This window comes from Plodia interpunctella, chromosome 6 (assembly GCF_027563975.2).
Source record: "Plodia interpunctella isolate USDA-ARS_2022_Savannah chromosome 6, ilPloInte3.2, whole genome shotgun sequence".
In the NCBI taxonomy this organism is placed as follows: Eukaryota; Metazoa; Arthropoda; class Insecta; order Lepidoptera; family Pyralidae; genus Plodia; species Plodia interpunctella.
Window position 1 is genome coordinate 7,783,696 of NC_071299.1, and position 21,029 is coordinate 7,804,724.

Here is a 21,029-nt window from a genome sequence, read left to right on the forward strand (position 1 = left end):
CAAATGCATACTGGCCATAAAAATACATATAATTATTTTTTAATTTAACCAAAAGTATAAATACAAGATAAAAAGACGATCGAAATATCACTTTATTTATATTTAAAACAACCTCTTATGCATACAAACTTTTTTGTAATACTCTTGCAATAAATTTTAATGCGACCTTAAATGAACACGGGTGAAATATTTGTCAAGCAAAGGAATTTGTCACCTCACGCCAAACTTGACAGTTTCACACCGATTACAAAATGTTCAAGAATTTATTGCAAAAATAACATGGAACTAACGGACGTGAATTCCAGTGCTAACAGGTAAATAGTCTCCAATAATACGTCCCTAAAATATGTATTTTTTACGACTGAGCTACTCGTATTTCTAAGACAGACAGCCTTCTTATACATTCCCGATGAAACCAAATAAGACCATACAAAATTGTCCTCTATAGCAATGCTCTTCAGTTTATGTGGCGATATTGGTGGACGGAAATATTTCAACAAACATACATTGGTTTCTTTAAAAGTGAATACAAATTTTGACATTATTTTTATTAAAAGTCGATCAGAATATGTTTTCATTTGAAAACTTGTACTTAAATACCACTGTGCACTAAGCTGATTGGTCCCGAGCAACTGCAAAATCAATAAAACGATCCTACTGTGTAGTTTTCATTAGCAAGTGCCACATAGAGCTATATAATGACTAAGTGACGTCGCATAATGCCACTTCTTTGGCAAATAGTTGAACAAAGATTTAAATAGTGCCGAAGGGAACTGAATGGCCTTCATTGCGTCGTACGCGGTAAATGACTGTGTACTAATAAAACTGTTTACAAGACGAATTGTACCGAATTCAATAAACGCCATCGTAATCGGGAATAAGGTCTCATTCAATTTAGCTCCCGTACGTGATTTGGCTACAGGCCCCGACTGTAAATGTCCTCAAATTAGAAATTCCGTCAAATGTTAAGAACGCCATGTTATTCTGTAAGGACACGCTGGTTCTAATTTCAGTGATCTCGCATCCAATCGATATATTCATTACATTTCAGTCCAAAAGAATTCTATGAATGAATGTCTTCATTGTATAGTAGACCATAATAGATTACAAATATGTGATGCTTCCTTCCTTAAAGAAAGGCGGTTTGTATTTATAACTTATTTCCGTAACATATTTATCTTTTATGACTGATTTTTTTACTATACTCATTTCAAAATACATTATAAGCAGTTATAGGTCTGACCAACAGAAAGCTATCCAAATATTGTAAAATAAAATCAAAACAATTTTGTATTTGATTAGGAATGTAAATATTATTTTTTAATACTTTTTGTTAGTTCATACGTTGAAGATGCACATACTTACGTCAATTTGACATCAAGACATACAAAAATGACGTTGAGTACGAAATGTATCAGTTGAGTACTTCATAGGCACTAAGTTATTTATAGTACTTAAACAGAGAAATGTGTGTCGTCTATTGTCCTTTTTAATAGTGATTGTAATCTAGCTATAGGTCTTACTTTATGGGTACTTAAGACAGACTAATAGGTAGCCATTTTAATGATAAGGGATTGGCTGTGTACTTAAAGTTCATTATTAAACAAAGGTTTATCGTTCGATCGAACCACAAGGGAGAGTGTTACATGCTGATAATATTACACACGTGAAAGTTTAATATAATAGGTAGTATATATATATATATATATATATATTAATAATAAGATTTGTTTTTTTGTAATGAATTTAATGAAGAAAATGAAACTGAAAAACTACTGGGCTGGTTCTGGACGAAACTTTCAGGAATAACATAGGTTAGGCTACTTTTTACTATGGGTTTATGGGAGTGAAGCCAGGGCAGCACTAAATCAGGGATCACACACTATGTATTTAAAAAACTGCATCAAAATCCGTTGCGCTGTTTTAAAGAAGCGACTTTGTGTCATACTATGTGGTGATTTTCTATGTCCCGTTTCATTTCCTTTAGCAAGAAGCGCTCTCTACGCCTTAAAATGTCTATTGACATTGACTTTATCATATCTTAAATAAACCCTGGAAAATACAGTCAACAGTACATCAAGTTACCCTGCATGAACCATTATGGCGCAATAATAGCGGCAAGTTTGCAATTAATTTGGGTAGGTGGATGTGCTGTTGACTGTACCCAATTTTAGCTACTTTTTATGAAATTTGATTGAAATGTTCATCAAAAAGCAGCTTCAAATTGGGTACCCGGTGATTTAGCTGAGTGCTCTCTATTTTTTTAGTTTTTCGGCTGTGATAACTTAAAAGCTTACCTTTGACCGGTCAAAATGCCAATATTTTCCCCTGTATGTACAACATAGAATATCAGACTTTTATGACTAGCAATTTTTTAATTGAGGATCATATACTTTATACGCGTGTCCTGAGTAGATTAATACATCACACTAATTGTTATGAGCACTTTACTGATAGAGGCAGTTGTCAACGCCATTGTAAAGCAAGTTTTATTCGTTGAATACTGAAATAGATGTGACAATTAACCACTGCAGAGAAAAATGTTACTAGCAGAAAATTAATCATTGGCTACTATTGATTGGAAAGTAACTAATAAATGACACTTACTTTAAACCCTATTTATTTATTTTTAGAAGTACTCTATACAACATACACTATATCAGGAGTGACATAGGCTACTTTTTACTATGGTTTTACGCGGGGTAGGCCGCTAGTATTTCAATGCATTTATACTATGAAACACACCCAAAAGATCGCTGCAAATACGCTTCGTTTACAACAATCGTTAACTAAAAATAACCTTCTCTACAAATTGTCACGACAAAGTCACTGAGCATTATCTGCAGCTCAAAATAGTGTCGACAAAAATAACTGGATTAGGTATCAAGAGATAAAATGTTTTTATCGTTCAACTTAAACGATTTGTACATAATTTTTCCACATCCATATGAGATTTTGAATCACGTCACGTTTTACAAATCTATATATCTATACATATAATCAAACTGTAAATCAGCTATGTCTGTATATAAAAGATATGAAAGAAAAATAATTACGCGGTGTCTATGTGGGACTAATAGAAGCTAGAACAACTTTTTTTTTTTTCATTTTTGCCTGTCTTTCTGTCAGTATAATTGTTCCCGTGCGAAAAAACTACTGGATGAAATTGGAAGCGGTTTTCATACTTGTATAGCGGAAAGATGGCTGTTAGATAATGTCTGCTTGTAATTATTTTTCTCCATAAATGGGCTTATATTTTTTTTATACTAATTTTTTTAATTTTAATTTGATCCAATGTCAAAAGACATTACTACTATTAATAAACACATAACAATTTGAATAAAAGCTACCGAATGCTGAAACATTGTATTTTTCATATACTAAGTTATATAGATGGTTCATATTTTTATGTTCGCATCTCCGCATAAGTATATGAGCCCATAAACAATTACTCGCTTTGTTTATCCCTACAAGAGGATAGCTAAGTGGAACACAGACATTGCCTGTTTACTATTCCTTCTCGATCCACTATATAACTGACTATAATCAAGCGCTTACTTGCCAAATTGAGTACACTGACCTAAATTCGTCTTTTTAGATCTTATCTTTTATGATAAAGAGAGATTTGATTGCAAATTTAAGAATTGTATGCGCATTTACCTTATTTTGACGTATTTTGTTTTGGGATCACTTCTCCTTACTTGATTGTAAATTACATCAGGTCTTTGATATTCAATAAACTAAAACAAACAGTACATATTCCGTATTATACAAAGTTTGAATATATTAATAAAATGTCTTCATTTTGCAAAGCAACTTGTCAATAATGATGAATGAATTGCATAACCCGAGTTCAGCTATGTTGATGATGTGTCAATATCGCGCAGTGACATCTACAGCAGGCCGTAATTGGGTTAGTTCACAGGATGCTGCTAACTACAAAAGTGGCCACTCGCCTGTTGCAGCCAATCTAGTGAGCGTCTAACCTAATCGCTCGTATGCACCGGGACATAAATCTACAACGTCAACATTCCAGTATCTATTAGTGCTTCCTTAGATTTATCTAACGCATTTCCTTTAAAATCTGTAATTTGAAAATTGCCTTTTTCAACTACTCCATTCTCTGTTGTCTGACTATATTATTCTCATCTTTAGTTTCAGTTTTATGTATGGCAGAGGCCTAGATTTTCTTACTACTTACTAAAATACTAAATATACAAAAGACAAAACGTTCCGTAGAAATTTGTACGATCGTATGGTTCATATAGCATCCTATCTGATGACGTACCAACCATTGCAAACTGCGTCTTCAGCCTTGCCCACCCAGACACATACTTGGCCATGGCTCGCTATGACGTAGTCATATTATATAACGTACGTAGTGTACTTGGTTACTATTATTCACGTGGTCTAGTGGGCAAGAGTCCAGAATATGCCGCCAAACACTTCGTTTTCATACGATTACACTCTCACGTGAGCGTGACTGGAACCTCGTGATTTTAGCGTAGTTTGAAACAAATTCAATTATATTCATATGTGTTTGAAGATCATGTTCGCAGATTATATACGTTTTATGTGTCAGTTAATTTCTATTATATTTAATTACCCTATAACAGGTTATTGGGCCATATAGTATATAGTAGTACGCCACATAGTAGTTTTAAATTAAGTTAACTTTCCACATAAGTAAACTCAAGACTTTGTTACTCACACGTCTTAGCGCTGTTTAATTTTATTGCTCTTATAATACATAATGTAGATAAATACAGTGATAAGAAGATTGTGGTCGAAGAAACACCAGTACAGTCGTAATTCAAGACGAGCCTTGAGGCTGAGCCACCGCATACACTTAATGAAACATTTAAAATCTCAGATCTTAACCACGAATGAAGATTTTAATCATTACAGAACTCAAAACAAGATTTTTCATTTTGTAATGTTATGATTACGCGATGATATAGGCATTTGCATAAAAACCAAGTTAGAATATTTTGGTGGAATCTTAATCTTAGGTAAGATTCAGGACAATAAAATGATTGGTATTTCCCGATATAATATTAAAAGCCCTCGCAAAATGTAGTGGTTTATAGAATGCGTGACCGGTCTTAGAAATATTGTCATTTTGCCATCCAAAACAACGCTCCGGACCAGGGAATCTACATAATGCCCTCGACAAGTATCTCTTCATACATATTTTACGCTCATGAATAAATATTGAATATATTTTGGCGTTATATATTCTATTCGTATATTAGACTTGACACCATTACATAGTCATAATTGTTTTTAACAAATTTGATTATTTGCCTATTTTATTAAATTATTATATTGACCAAGCTTTATAGCTTGACATGGTGAACGAGCCGTGAAATACAAAGGCAATCTTTTCAAATAAAAAAACCCGTTGCTCATAAAAAAATAAATGTTAATATTGTTGATATAAAAACTTTATTAATTCTTGAAAAACCTTATATATAAATCGGCCTCGTAAAAGTTGAAGGGTGTCGTTAATTTTCGAACCATTGAACTGTTCTTTATGGGCGAATGAGAGCTACCGCAATAGGCACAGGCCTATAAAGAGTGCCATAAAACACACCTGTAAAATCTGCGAGGCTCCGTAATGAGAAAATATGAGCTATAAGCAAAGACAATGTTGTGTTACTGAGCGATCGAAGTTTTATGTTGTTACAAAATAAATGACGCGAATCGATAATTCGAATTGTTCAATTCAAACATGATTTGGATCTTGTGGATGGGGGGAAAGGACTCTGGATTGGTAAATACTAACAATATATTTTATTGCGTATTCACTCGAATTAAGTTTAGAAATTTTTAGTGCACAGTTTGATACTCATGATTATCATTTCAGCCTTTATGCTCAGGGTTGAGTGAGCATAGGCCTGTCTTGGAAGGCTATTACTATTAATCATCTTTTTCTCTTACTTATTATTTGTGATTAGAGTAGTAGTATTGTTGATTAGAGTAGTAAAAAAATACGCATGAGAATCCATTGCGTTGTTTTAAAGGTCTAAACATATATAGGGACAGACAGACAGTGAGTAGAGACTTTGTTTTATACGATGTAATGATAATGATGAGGAGGTTATCCATATTCAGTAAAAATATTAATTCTAATTGATAAAAATTCTGAACTGATAAATGTTGTATTAAATATTTCATTAGTTGGCAGCCCTAAACAAATATTTCAATAACCGAAAAGTATTTCAACATAACCGCAAACTTGCGTGAATACGAAAATAATTTTACATATTATAAATCGAATACGCATAAGATAAGCCTTTTTCTATATTACACAATTCATGTCTGTAAGCAGGTGTAATTTTTCTCACGATATTCATACATTGATAATGCACAGTACGTTGGACTTATTGATTTTCACGTGAAACATAGCGGCCAGCGCATACCATACTTTTCATTTAAGTATTCTGAGTTGAACAATGATTCATGTTGCCACATAAATTCTTTATTTGTTACTGGCCAGTTGGGTCACACTCGGCACCATGGAATTAGTAGGTACTCCAAGTACTTACTAAGTCCATGCTCGGCACCTTTTTTCAAAATATATAACCTGATACCTAAAAATAGTTCTCTACTTCCCCTTTCACGAATTGATGCACGGGATTAATGATAAAATACGGAAAAATTAAATAGATTGTCATAAATTGGTCAAGGAGATCGAACCTGATAGATCGCAACTTAATTTGAACAATGAGCATGATTTACTAGCTCCCAGCGTCGACGTCAAATTTGCAATATGCACTTAATATACACTTAGGGTGGGTTGCACCGATAACTTTGACGTTATCTTTAACATGCACAGAAAAACTCAAAGTACGCCATTTTGTCTAAACGTCAGCGCGCCGGTTAAAATCAACGTCAAATTTGAAGGTGGAACTCACCCTAATTAATTAAAAATCACGCATTAATGTAAAGCATTGAATCAGGGAGGCCAGAGTAGTTAAAAAAATATTCAAAAAAAATCGTAATCATATTTAACCAAAGATAATATAAATATTATGTATGGAGTGGTAAGATGTTGGGCAGTTGTTTTTCAACCCTTAAATTCATCCATATCAAGTTTTTACTTTCCCCGAAATTCCAACAACAAATAGTAACAAGATAGTTCATATTTCCATATCTAATATACAGGTAGATTGTGTATTTATTTAAAACAATATTGTCATGAGAATTGTAAACAGATATGAACGAGGCATATATACGTAAACTTTGTGGCATCACTCACATAATATTATGCGAAGGGACAATATCAATTAAACTTAGTACGGTCTCCGGGGATAACGGACTTATCTCTAAGATATTGTGTGTTATTTGCGTAGTAGGTAAGTGAGATATACACCTATGTGGTCTTTAGTATACGTTATTAGCTTTCGCCAGCGGCTTCTATATGAGTGAAGATATATTTTTGTCATTTCGAGCTGTACCTAAACGTACATCCATTTTAAAGTAATGTGCAGAGTAGCATATGGTAGCAATGTAATGCGAAAGCATACTTCTTGTTAGGTTAGAGTGATCAATTACTAACTTGAGATGAAACGATGAAATCAATGGTACCTACGGATACCGGTGTTTTTATTTCTCATATAATAATTTATTTGAGAAAAATTCTTCATTATTAAATTTGTTATTGATTATGGCTTTGTTTGGAATTTCCCTAGAATTTACATGGGTTTCCAAATATCAATGCTTATTCATCTGTAAAGCCACTATGTCAACGATAACCTCGTGAGTTTGAAACGGCCTAAAGCTGTGTCTGGTAATGACTAGAGGATAATGTATCATATAGTATGTGTAACGAGTGTATGTATAAACAAAGCCTATTTGATAGCTCATTTTGCAGAAGTTACCTTTGTGTTAGTTGCGGTTACTTGATAATTGAGTTAGTTGAGATCTCACTATTCATAACTAAGTTTAGGGACATATTGAATTATTGATATTCACCATACATACAAACTTTCACTGTAGTTGTTAGACAGGCTTCATAAATGCTAACGATCTTTGGATCAAACGTAAAGTTTCAGTGAGGAGTTTTCTTTTTTCACAGATAATCGTAAAATGTATCTTTTTGTCCTAATTACTTAACCTTATATATCTAATAATTTTTATCAATTCGTGACACTCAGAATTTTCATCATAATTTCATTATTACAAAAAATTCTTTATTGGTGGCGTGGTTTAAATAAAAACAATTTATTGGCTGTGTAGGTATATTTTTTGTGAAAATATTAAATTATTGAAGTAGGTATTACAAGGTGTATAACGAGTTTCGTATGATGCGTAGGTAACATTTAATTAATGCCAATTAATATGTGTACATATAAATAACTGGTTCTATCAGGGCGAATGGTACATACGTTTTTGCTATCACTTGAGGACAGTTCACAAATTACTTATGCAAAATACGTTGTAGAGTTAATGTGTAGTAGGTTGTAGACCGTAGTAATCTTCTATAAAATACGTTGTCCTTGTATATATTATTGATGTGACAGTAATCTAGATCATTCATTCATCAATTTATTCTTGTAATTAAGAAAAGCCCCATACGTGAGTTAATAATTTATAAAACGGCATATACTCTATTGGAGAATATACTAGCATACATTTATAACCACTAATGCGTCACTGAAAACTTGTATACAATTACAAAATATGTAACTTAATTTTAAAGAACCTCTTAAGCCATGGAAAAAAGACATGTACTTATACATATCTACCTATCTTAAATGAAAACTTCTTTTTATACTTCGTAATGAGCCTTTGTTAATTTTTTTTGCATGACATATGCCTTTGATCGTTATTTTTTTAAGAAGCTTACCTTCTATTTTCTTTGCAAACTCCTTTTGTTTGTGATTGTTATAAAAGTTTTTGCATTTTATCTCGACTGTTTTCATCAATATTTTATTTTTCCATATTTTTATCAAATCTTCAAAGGGGTAATACAAGTGTGGAACATTTTACAAAGGTTATTAAAGAACTAAATCAAAATATTCGGTTGAAGTTAACTTTTATAAAATGTGGTAAATCTTTACTTATATAAATCTTTAATATATTTTTTATTGAATTTTGAATCTCTAGCGGTGTACTTATAAAGTTGTGTTTTGTCCGCAGTCACGGTGAAGACCTGATCGTGACGCCCTTCGCCCAAGTGCTCGCCAGCCTGCGCAGCGTCCGCAACAACTTTTTGAGTCTTACTAATGTTCCAGCTTCCAAGTAAGTACTTTCAACTACTTTTATAATAACTAGCGACCTGCCCAAGCTTTGCATGGGGCCATTTAGGCATGTACCAATTCCAGTGAAAACTTCATCAAAATAAAAATAAAATCTAGGAAACACACAGACGCAGAAGGCAACTCTGTTTAATACTATACAGTGATGGTATATCTACACAGAAAAACAATAAACGAACGCATAGTAAATAGGAGAATAAGTACAAGGTACTGGCTTATTTCAAATGTTTCCTTTGTTTTGTTTGCTTCTTATGTATAGGTATTATCTGTTGTTAAAATACGCTTTTGAATATAGGTCGATTTCTGTATATGGAACGCTTCTAAATTCAAAACGATAAAAAAGCGAATCGTCAGAAAAATCTCGGTATGTAGTATTGGCGTTTTGTTATTCAAAAAACAAATACAGACCACGTTTTGTTCCTATTTTGACTGCGCCCAGTTAGATAAGATATCTATCTAACAATGTATCCCCCTTCAACGTCAAAAAGTATATTTTGCGAAAATATTCCTTCCATCCAACTCTCCGGATTTAAATTCAAAATTAGATATAAAGTTGCCAACGGTACTGAATTTATCGTAACATTGTTGCGCCCATAACATACATCAAATAAATGTTAAGTGGCACATATCACGTCAGGTTTTTATATCAATGGCCGAGGACATTATAATTCAAATTGTTTCATGGTTTTTAGCAACATACGCAATAAAATATTTTTTTCAAGACTACAATATATACGGAGAGAAAATATACATGTGGGGGGGGAGATGGTAAATCAATGTTTCAATTATTTGCTTTACAATCATATTAATTAGCAACTTTCTTTTGTTTTAGTACGTATATGCGAGTACTGCCTAAAATAATTACTTCTTCTCGTCTTTAATTCTATCCTTCCCCCCTCGCCTCCTGAAATTCAATATAGTCAATAAAACGGACTTTATTTTTAGACATCAAATTAATTTTATTTAAGTTACCTTAAGAAACAGATTAAAACAAGCACTGTGTTAAGACAACAGTAAAACCGATACCGATTGTTTACTGTTTAATGTAGAGCTATCGATTCTTAATTAATAAACATCGAATTTCCTTTTTCTAGTTAGTAATTACTTAAATTGATTTGACGTTCTTTGAGTTCGTTCAATGGCGAATATCCTGCTATTTTATTTTCGCATTTGTATTACAAATGCAAAAATTTGTGAAAATGTTTGTTACTCTTTCACGCATAATCTACTGGACTGATTGTTATCAAGATACATAGAACTTTTAGGACTTTTTATGCCGAAACACCCACCGGAGAGTCCCCGGTGCTAGTCGCTACATATTATTCAGTTTCCTCAATCTTCATAACTAATCACAGAAATTTGCTAATTGCAGTGTATTATGAGAAAATGTATGTTCGTGTAATTTTTGCTAACATTTTTTAAAGTCATTTTTCTTTCTGCCAATAACATTAGATAGATCCTTTTGGTATTAACCAAAAGGATCAAATAAAGTACCCGTCAAATAGAAGAATTTACGCCCGTTTCTTTTACATGTGAACATTTAGTCCGTAAAAATGTTTCCGTCTTTGTCAACCGACCGGTTGAACACATTTTGTTAATATTTATTTCTATAAAAATCCACACATATTACTCGTAATCTATATACATACATGACATAGCCAGATTACTGACATTAACTCAAATTGGCGTACAAATACATATTTGAGAGACAATATACATTAATCTGCAACTTAATAGTTGTGAGATAACGTGTTATTAACAAGCATAACACAGTAATTCCAAGGTAACATACATGTTATGACGTCTAACAATAATGACTACTACGTGCTTAGTATATCTTTTACAGGGTGATGCAAAATACATGTATACATACTATACACACATACGAAATGATATCCTAATGGTCATTATGCCGGACTGCTACACTGGAGGTTTTGAGTTCGATCCCCGGTCAGGTCAAGATGGAAAATGACTTTTTTCAGATTGCATTTTGCAGATTGGTTATACTCGTAGAATATGGGATCATTGAGTTAGTATTCCATAACACAAGTCTCGAACTTACCTTGGGTCTAACTCAATCTGTGTGATTTGTCCCTATATATATTTATCAATTTATTTATGATCACCGGTACATTCTACCTTCATAGTCGTATTCCTCATGGCTGAGGATCTTGATTATTACGTGAAATGAAAGACATACAACGAATTTCTTGGCACTATTAATGAAGTAGAGGAGTGAATGCCTTTTCCATTTCACACACAAGTTGAGCAGGTTTTCTTATGATGTTTTCCATCACCGGAAGCAAATGGCGGGCGTCTTAACCACGGCTTCGGTAGATCCTTCATGCAAAGTTTCAATTTAATATAACACTTCTAGAAATGGTGCTGGTAGGACATTTCCGTATTCGTTATATATAGTGTATGCGACTGACGACAACGTTAGAAGTGTTAAGATTAATTTGAAATTCCTGTATTAGAAGCTAGCAACCGACCCGACTCACCTTCATCGGTTTATACAAATGCTTTTGAACATTCAAATAGATGCCGACACGAACGAACGTTGCATTGTTTGTATGAGAGTTTTTATTTACTACAATTAAAACCCAACAATGTGTGCTGAATCCGCCAAAGTTCAGCGAACTATACCGCGATAATGTACAACCAGCATAAGGAAATTACTTGTGTTTTGAAATGGTGATACTGAAAACTGGTTGCTGTCACGTAAATTTATGAAAGTAACATCATGGAAATATTTTATTAATTTGTAACTTAATCGTAGCAATCTAATGATACGTAGCTATGATTAATGTATATAATTAATTGTGTAACCGCTACGTCACATGCGCGTGAGCGTCACAAGGTTAACACAGCGAACGATGAATCATTGGATGCGGCACACGAATAAGCTCGTATTATATTTTCACTCATAAGAGTTACTGACTTTTATTATGTAATTTTACAGTTAAGTGTTTTTATTAAATATTGTGCAATTTCAACAAATTATTTTGTGCATTGATTCGCAAATGAAATCAGCATTGTCATTTGGTATCGCCGGGAAGTGACAGTAGAGTATTTATTGGTATAACATAAAATAATCTAAAAAACAATGACAAAGAAAGCTAGCGTAACCAAATGAGATAGAACATTCTATTCAACTTCCCGGCCCATCTGCAGATTTGGCATTATGAAACCGGGATCACACATGACGTGACACAAAAGATTTATATCTTTTGTGTCACGTCGTAAGCGCTTTATCCCTTTTCTTCTCATGTATTTCTGATTTGCATTTCTCTTTCTTGTGTCTATGATGTATGTATATATGAACGAAATGAAAAATACGACGAGAATGTACCTAATGAAGATTTCTTTATTACATTCATTGATTAATTTTCGACAAAAAAGTTATAGTATATTTTTTAACGTAGACAGAGAAATCTATTAAATTTATTCTCTTCATATAAAATTATATAATTATATGAAGAGAATAAAGATCTATAGTTTTATATATATTTATCACTTTTCTGTCGATAATTAATCAATAAACGAAAACATTACTTAAATATGGCAAATATTATATAATAATATGACTTAAAAACAAAAAGTGCACTGCTTAAGTGCACAGCCATAAGTATTTTCTTTTTGTACTTCTTACTTTTATGGAATAGTAAGATGAATACATGAAGTGATGTCATATGATGTCCGCATTTTAGCGGTTTACGCAAGAGATTTAGCTTACAAAAAGTGTAAATATATCAGACGTGGAGCGTCACATTGCCAACTGAGCACAACACATTTATGGCTCCATGATTCAGTCGTGACGTAGTGTCTCGTGGTATGACACATCGGCGACCACGCGACTATCGGCAGCGTCGCTCTATGCCGAACGTTCTGCCTCATTTTAGTCATCGCCCCACCCACTAATAAAAAAATATATTTCTCTTCACATAAAGGCTACATATAAAACACAGTAATTTAACCTGTATTGCGAGAGAGTAGTATCTGTGATATATTTCAAAAGAAACCTATAATATAAGATTACCACGGAATTCATTCGACGTATATAATTACAAATTGCACTTGGTTGATAATTTTATATTTAAAGTGAAGCGTGTGCGTGTGATTTTAGTTAAGCTCAAAAAGTCATTACATTGACTATCAGCAAGCAAAACTAACTTGAAGCTCCGACGTACATTACTGGTGGATTTTCTTTACGGTAAAAAAAAACTCACAAGTCAAACTACGCAACATACGTTCATTCAAATCTGCATCCGAGTCGTCCACCAATGTGAGCCGGCATTAGAATAGATGCATAGCACAGGCAGCTGAAACTGTATAGAAATTAAGATAAATTTTGTCTTTCGAAAAATTGGTACAAAAACTTAAGAATAATATAATGAATTTTAAAATACCTTTAGTCATATTCATTGATTCAAGTTAATAGTTATTAAACCTTTATATATTATAACCAGTATAAATTATATTATTTATAACCAGTAAAAATATTTTACTGGTTATAAATATTATCATCACATTAAATACCTACGTTTTTGTTTTATTAATAGCGAAGATTCCTTGTGTAGCTAAGCTGAATGCTTATGAATAGCGTGAATGTCCCAATGATTTATTAATACATGTCCAGCTTAGATATTTCAAAAATTCTACTAATATTATAAATGCGAAAATTTGTGAGGATGTGTGTATGTACTTTCACGCAAAATCTACTGGACCGTTTGTTAAAGTACTTTATCCCGAAATTCCCATGGGAGCAAAGCTCCGGGGCATATTCTAAATATCTAGAGATCGATAAATATAATATTATATTTTTCGATTTTTTAATTAACTTTAAATAGTGAAACTTGCATAATAATTTAGTAAAAAGATCGTCTTTAAGTACTCATAAATGCTTCAAGATAAAAACGGGTTATTAACACTATCTGCAGAGAGAATATAAAATTTTCAAGTAAATAAACGAAACTGATTAACGAAAGGTTACCTCTGACGTCAGTCACGGAACCCAGTAACTTGTTTATAAATCATTCCATTCGTATAAAAGTAGAAAAGAGTTTTGTGAAATGAGACAAAATACATTTTAGCGGGTCGGGTCTGTCACGTTTTAGGAAATAAAAGTGCTTTAATTTGATGGGAAAATGAAAACGCGGGACTCGAAATCTTTGGCATATCAGTTTATCACAGTTCGTTTTTAGCTCTCAATGCCTCTCGAGCGTACGTAAGTATTACATGTGCTAAACAAATGCAACTCGAAACATTTTGTGCAATATTTGTTGAACGCAAGGCCGACCTAAAAACTACATACTCACGTTGGAAAATTCGAGATAGTGGTTGTATATTTGAGCAACAATAGCTAGGTACAACAACAAACAGTAATACAATCAATATGTTGTATTATTTTCTGAATCGCTTCTTTCTCTTATTGTATAATGTAACCTATTTACGAAAGTTCATTGGAATCTCTAAACGGTCATAAATATTCCTTTCGATTTTTAATGAATGTATAAATATCTGCTTTTTTGCTCACAATAGTCAATACCAATCTAATAATTTAATTGATGAAAAAGACATTGTGTAAATAGTAAAAGAAACTTTAAAACGTTTACAATAAAATAAGTACACGTGAAATCAATAGATACCAACCTATTTGAATTATTGCGATGATAGATCACCATGACACTTGAGTGAACGATCACGCGAAGCTGGTGGAAGCACCGTAAAGTCTGAAGCTATAACTTTTACGTGTTGTTTGTGCGCTTGAAATCTGTTTCATGTCAATGTTGCTAGCTAATCCCGAGTTGTTTGGCTTCCCATTAACGTAACTAGTCCATTCAGCTCGTGAGCAAGTTAGTGAATGGCAAGTCTGATGATAGTTTTCGAGTATCATGTATGGGAACATGTTTGACATGGGTTCACTGTTTGCACAATATTTTTAGTCTGAAAAGTTTTCCACAAACTCATGTATATTGGTACTACAAATTCGTGGTTTAAAAATACTTCGCACAAAATTTTTGAGCAGATTCTTTAAAAAAAAAAGGAAAACGTACAACACCAATAAATTGCATTAAATAAAAACAAACGCTTATTAATGAAGCATATTTATAGAAGAGGTCGGTTTCGGGCGGCGAGAGCGCTCCACCCTGCTGTAAATATTTACTCTGGACACCGACATGACACGGGCCACGGGAATTGTCCCACGTATATTCAGATCAGTGAAACCGGCGTTGTCGTAAAATGTAAAATGCTTTAATAAAATTGCAAATCCCGCCTTTTATTGCGATGATAATGAATTCGCTAATTTTAAACTTTCATTGTTCAATATTTGACATTATTTCCTTTGCGATTTTTTGGTTTTCATTTCGAACTTTATAACGTTTCTAAAAATGTAACTGTTGTTTCGTGAGGTGAAAGCGAGTCATATTTAATTTGTTATTTTACTTAAAATACTTAGTTCGTTAGTTTCATCTCTATCACATTTTACGACTTTTGGATTTGATAATAATTAATAGTATAATAATAATTATCAATGCTATAATGGTACCTATTAAAGTTATAATTATAATTTTACACTTATCTCAAAGAATATCCGTCTCTTGTTATAATGACAATTCAATTTCTATATTTAAATATTTTAAAATGGAATCTCTAAGATACAGGATGAATTCAATTTTATCTAAAGTTTATGACTGTATCAAGCACGTATGGAATGTAAAAAATATATTGTACTTTTAAAAAACGTATATTGCGACAAGCAAGCAAATAATACTCAATTTCCAGCCGAAGCGATTGAGCGATATCGCATCACGTTACGCTTAAATATTTACCTGCGATCAAAGTATTGAATTCTTCAGCAAACAAATTGGGAAAAATCCAAACAAACAGAGAAGGCTACCGTCATATCTTAGCTTAAATAAACTGTAGAAGTAGAAAAAAAACAGACTTCGTATTTATTTACATAATATATGTCTATTATACATATTAATCTCGTTCAAAGTCAGAATGCTATATCATATTTTCCGTTATCAAAAGACCTAATTAAAAGTGCTATTTGTTATAATTTCAAAAATTATGTAACAACTGAAATATAAATAACTTTAAAACAACAAACGCAATCAAGCTTTGGCTTGTGATATTATTGTTTACACCAATATTTTATTATGCACGTCAATGATAACCAATGTCAGCCAAACTAATATTGAACAAAAGTTAGCCAAAGGTTAGATCTGTGTTTTATTAGTATTAATATGAGAAATACAAATAAACTATTTAGAATCAAAACCGTCGGAGGCTCTTTCCTGTAAATTTGAAAAATAAAATGTTTTGATATATTTCCATGAAAGTAGAATGTTACTAAGACGAGTGCACCTGCACACGGTTTGCTCTATAAAATAAATCTTATGTAAGGCCAAGCTTCTAACTCTTTATGATCTAATCTTAAATGCCATACTCTCTACACACATCTACAAATAGAAGCTCTAGCGCTTTATTGTTCTATGTTAGTAGATTTATAAAACCCATCTGTCATTTATAGCAATGTTCTTGACCTTCATTGCGTTACGATGATGCTTGCCAGCAGTTAGCTAATTTTAGCTTATGTGCATCAAATGTGTCGTTTATGGTCCGTCTAAATATAGGACTAGGTTGTAAACCCAGATCGTAACATATAGGAACCACGTGTTATTTATGTCTGGGACAATATTTCAGATATCCCGTACATTTTCTCTGAATACTAATATTTTATCAAGGTTCAACACATAACATGAACATTATTTAATTCCTCCTTTCCACTATTGGAGTGGTTGATATAAAATATTTTAGATATCATGTGGTCCTCTATTTCCGTTTCTTATTCAAAATATTATATGAATAAAATCATGTACTTACACGAAATCATTCGAATAACTCATATTACATAGTGATGTAATATGAGTAGTGTATAATATTTGTGTGTTGTGATTTTCTGCGATTAGTTGTCATTGTATTTGTAACAAACATCTCAACCTGAAACTTCGGCTTGTCGATCCGTACGCTCTCGTACTCTATAGAAACCTTTGAATACACAAAAATAAATTTAATCTCATTAAAGATAAGAGCTTTTCTCCAAGTAAACAGAGTTATTAGATGTACGCTTTCATTTCTCGACCCTTAGATGTTTACTTTCATCTTTTTATTTAAGATATTATGCGCACTTTGCCGCGATGAATGATATAATTGCGCGTCTGTCTTTAATTCAAAATATATAACAACGCGTGTTTGGGAATAGATAAAGGCATATTTAACAATATCATACTTAATAGGATTTATATCAAGTTTAGGGTTCCGTACACAAATGAAAAAACGGAACCCTTATATAACATCACCGTCTGTCTGTCCGTCCGTCAGACAAACAATTTTCTCCTAATCTACTGGACCAAATCAGGTGAAGTTTGGTAAGATTGTATACGACCTACGACCCAAAGTGCAGAGTATATTTTTTTCAAATAAGAGGGGGGGACTAATTAGAAAATATAAAAAAGATTAGCAAAACTTATGAAATGAAAGGGTTCCTTATGACAAACCTAGATATCATCATTATTATAAAATAAACAGTTTCGATGTTATTCATGAAAATAGACGAATATTTGACCATAATTGCTGAATATTATTGATTGGTGATGAAATTCTGAAATAGTTAAAGGCCGCTAGCCTATCGGCTATAATAGGAATATCAAAGTGGATATTCCTCTCATAGGCGATTGAGGGCATAGTCGAACAGACCACATGAACAGAGCGCAATAACTCATATTACATACCGTAAACTTATTACCCTCAATAAAATAACAATAATAAAAAACATACTTTTTATTTATAATTAATTATATTTATGCCATCTTGATCTTTCAGATCACGAAGATCATCGGGGGCGGCGACAGCTGTGACACCACAACCAAAGAATTTCAATCCAGGAGGTGAGTCGATCTATACATAATACCGTATATACTGAGAAAAAAATCAGAGAAAAATGAGAGAATAATTGTTAAAAATAATTAAAAACGTAACTTTAGCTACTCCTGACGCTACGACAGCCGTGGCCAAGTGGTAAACACGCCCGTCTGTTATCTGGAGATCCTGGGAACGATTCCCAGCTTTGACAAATATTTATTTTTGTGTACCTGTGATTACAAATATTATATTTCTTCTACGGTTTTGGTGTGTTATTATGCCCCTTTCTCTATTCGTGCCCATCGGACCCGCGCCGCGATACAATCATGCAAGTTCATAATATGAAGCCACACTATATTAATTTATTATTAGAAAGTTACTTTCTTTATTAGCAACAGAAGTTGTATTACGGAGAGACTTTGGTCTCCTGTTATTAATGAGCCCGTTTCCTATGAACATCTACTTTTATGTCATTATGTTCATTCGTTCACGAAAATCTTTCATGTTATTAAAGAGAGTAACTGCCATTTTTACGGGAACACTAGCCGGCATTGGGAAAATTATTCTCAACTAGCGGCTCGTCCCGGCTTCACTCGAATAAAACCATAATAAATTACACATCTAAACCTGGTCATCACACTATCTATTAATGAAAACCGTATAATATATACAGACGCAACAGGAGGTCTTTTTATTATATTTAAGGATACTTAAGTACTTTACGGGTTCAAATAATCCTATTCTTAAATCTGTATGTAAATTTTATTCTATTTTGAGGCTAAGTTTCATGAAAAGTTTATCAAAATAAATATTACTGAGTTTTATTTTACTTAGCTCTATAGATCTCCTCTTAAAGTAAACCACCCACGCGTTTTTGTTGCGGCGTAGTTCGTTACTATCATATAAAGCTGTGCTTATACGCAGGGTTGCGGAAAATCCTACCTTTCTTCACCCACCTTTTAATATACCTCACAAAATTGTACAGAAAATATATTTTTTCTATACCTATTATTTTGTGAATAACCGAATTGGTTGGAAACTAGTAGCAGTAGTACCGCCGATTCGTACATGAGAGACGGGACCAAGAGAAGAATCTAAAAAAACTCGATTTAAATTCGATACATGAATCAAACTTTTAAAGAATGAAATTCGTTGCCAAAGGTTGTCATGAGGAAAAAGAATCGTGTATTATATATTTACATTTTTATCGCATTCAGAAACGCAATATCTCAATTAGAATTCATCGAAATCGATACCAATTTAATAACATTATATTTCATTGTATCATCGACAGAAAAATAAGGGTACTTGAAAAAATATTTATGCGCAATTACGATGATTAAGGAAAGTAATTAATAAACCTTTATCTATTAAGTATGATAGATATATACTATAGATATATCGACGTCGAATGGTGGTTGTAAATCTTTGCATGGGTGTAATCCGATTAACCTCGTTAGCTTACTTCATCCTTACATATTATAAAACAAAGTCCTCTGCCGCGTCTGTCTGTTCGCGATAAGCACAAAAACTACTGCACGGATTTTCATGCGGTTTTCACCAATAGATAGTATTATTCCTGAGGAAGGTTTAGGTGTATAAATTATTGAGATTTTATCCGAGCGAACTCGGGACGGGCCTTACTAAAAGTAAGGGTTGTTCTTATTAAGATACTTTATAAGATTTATAAAAAGTTTAAGAATACAGGTGGCATATGAAACCAATAGTTTCTTGGATTGTAAAACACGAATGGCTGCTTTATAATCCAGCTAACTATTGATATACCACTTTGTAGTATGTCACCAGTACCAACGGTTAATCCAGATCACTATTACTTCATTATTTTCTAACGTGTGATAATTAAATGCGCAGTGTACAATAATGTCGACATAACCACATACACCCCTGGGCTATCGATATTCCTCTACACATCAGCCAAGATCGATGACTATCAACATCGATAGTTGTCGGTGTACATATGTAAGCAATGTACATACATTGCTTAGTTTTCAAGGAAAAATTTATAGTACTTTTAGTTATAATAAACTTGTAGTGATACCAGCCAGCATAACATTTTATAACAATTATCGCACAAGTAGCTAACAAGTTTTTGATAAGGTTAACGTCAGTTATGTGATTAATAACTTGAAAAGCGCTGATAATCTTCAAAAATTGAAAGCTGGTCCGGGGAATCGTCTTGCCTAATGGCCCTAACATGGTTAATCCGGCCCTGCTGAGCACCGTTGACCTCGCTGAAGACTTCACTCGAGTAACAAGCTAGACTTGAGCCTGAGACTCACTTGGTTTGTCAGCCAGCTCTAATTTTAAAATGGTTTGACGGAGAGTGGGATGGGGTTATTAATAAATATAGCTAAAAGCCTTATATAAATACGGATTAATAATCAAATATTGTAGAAACAATATTTGGTTATTATAAAGTGTGTGTGACAGACAGATAGACACCACTCACACTAGGTGACGGCTGAAAACGAGTGCTGGGCATTTTTTGCTTAGCGTAACACTAAACCGTTACCTATTGTAATGCGCACGCCCTAGTAAATAAAACTTAAGTTTTTTTTTATGTGTATGTTCACAATAAAGACTATTCTACTCATTAAACTTTCGCATTTATGTTAAGTATAGATGACCCTTCTTATCAGTAAAATGTAATACTACGGTACTAAAATAATGTTGGTTATCTGAGAAGAGCTTGTTAAACGTGAAACCGTATCTCTTTTCAACCTCGCCAATATAATTAAGTAGGTAAATCTGATAACGTTCCCTAATCTCCTACGATTGGATTGTTCCACGCCTTTATTTAGATTGCAAAGG

At 32.9% G+C, this 21,029-nt stretch overlaps 1 protein-coding gene across 14 annotated transcripts in view; it reads left to right on the top strand.

Moving 5' to 3' along the window:
* Positions 1–21,029, top strand: part of dnc (dunce) — a 334,918-nt gene that overhangs the window by 280,943 nt on the left and 32,946 nt on the right. For all 14 annotated transcript variants that reach the window (XM_053746307.2, XM_053746313.2, XM_053746314.2 and 11 more), the window contains 2 exons: positions 9,148–9,249; positions 18,159–18,223. In XM_053746307.2, coding sequence (XP_053602282.1) covers positions 9,148–9,249; positions 18,159–18,223 — 167 coding nt within the window. The remainder of the gene's footprint in view (positions 1–9,147; positions 9,250–18,158; positions 18,224–21,029) is intronic.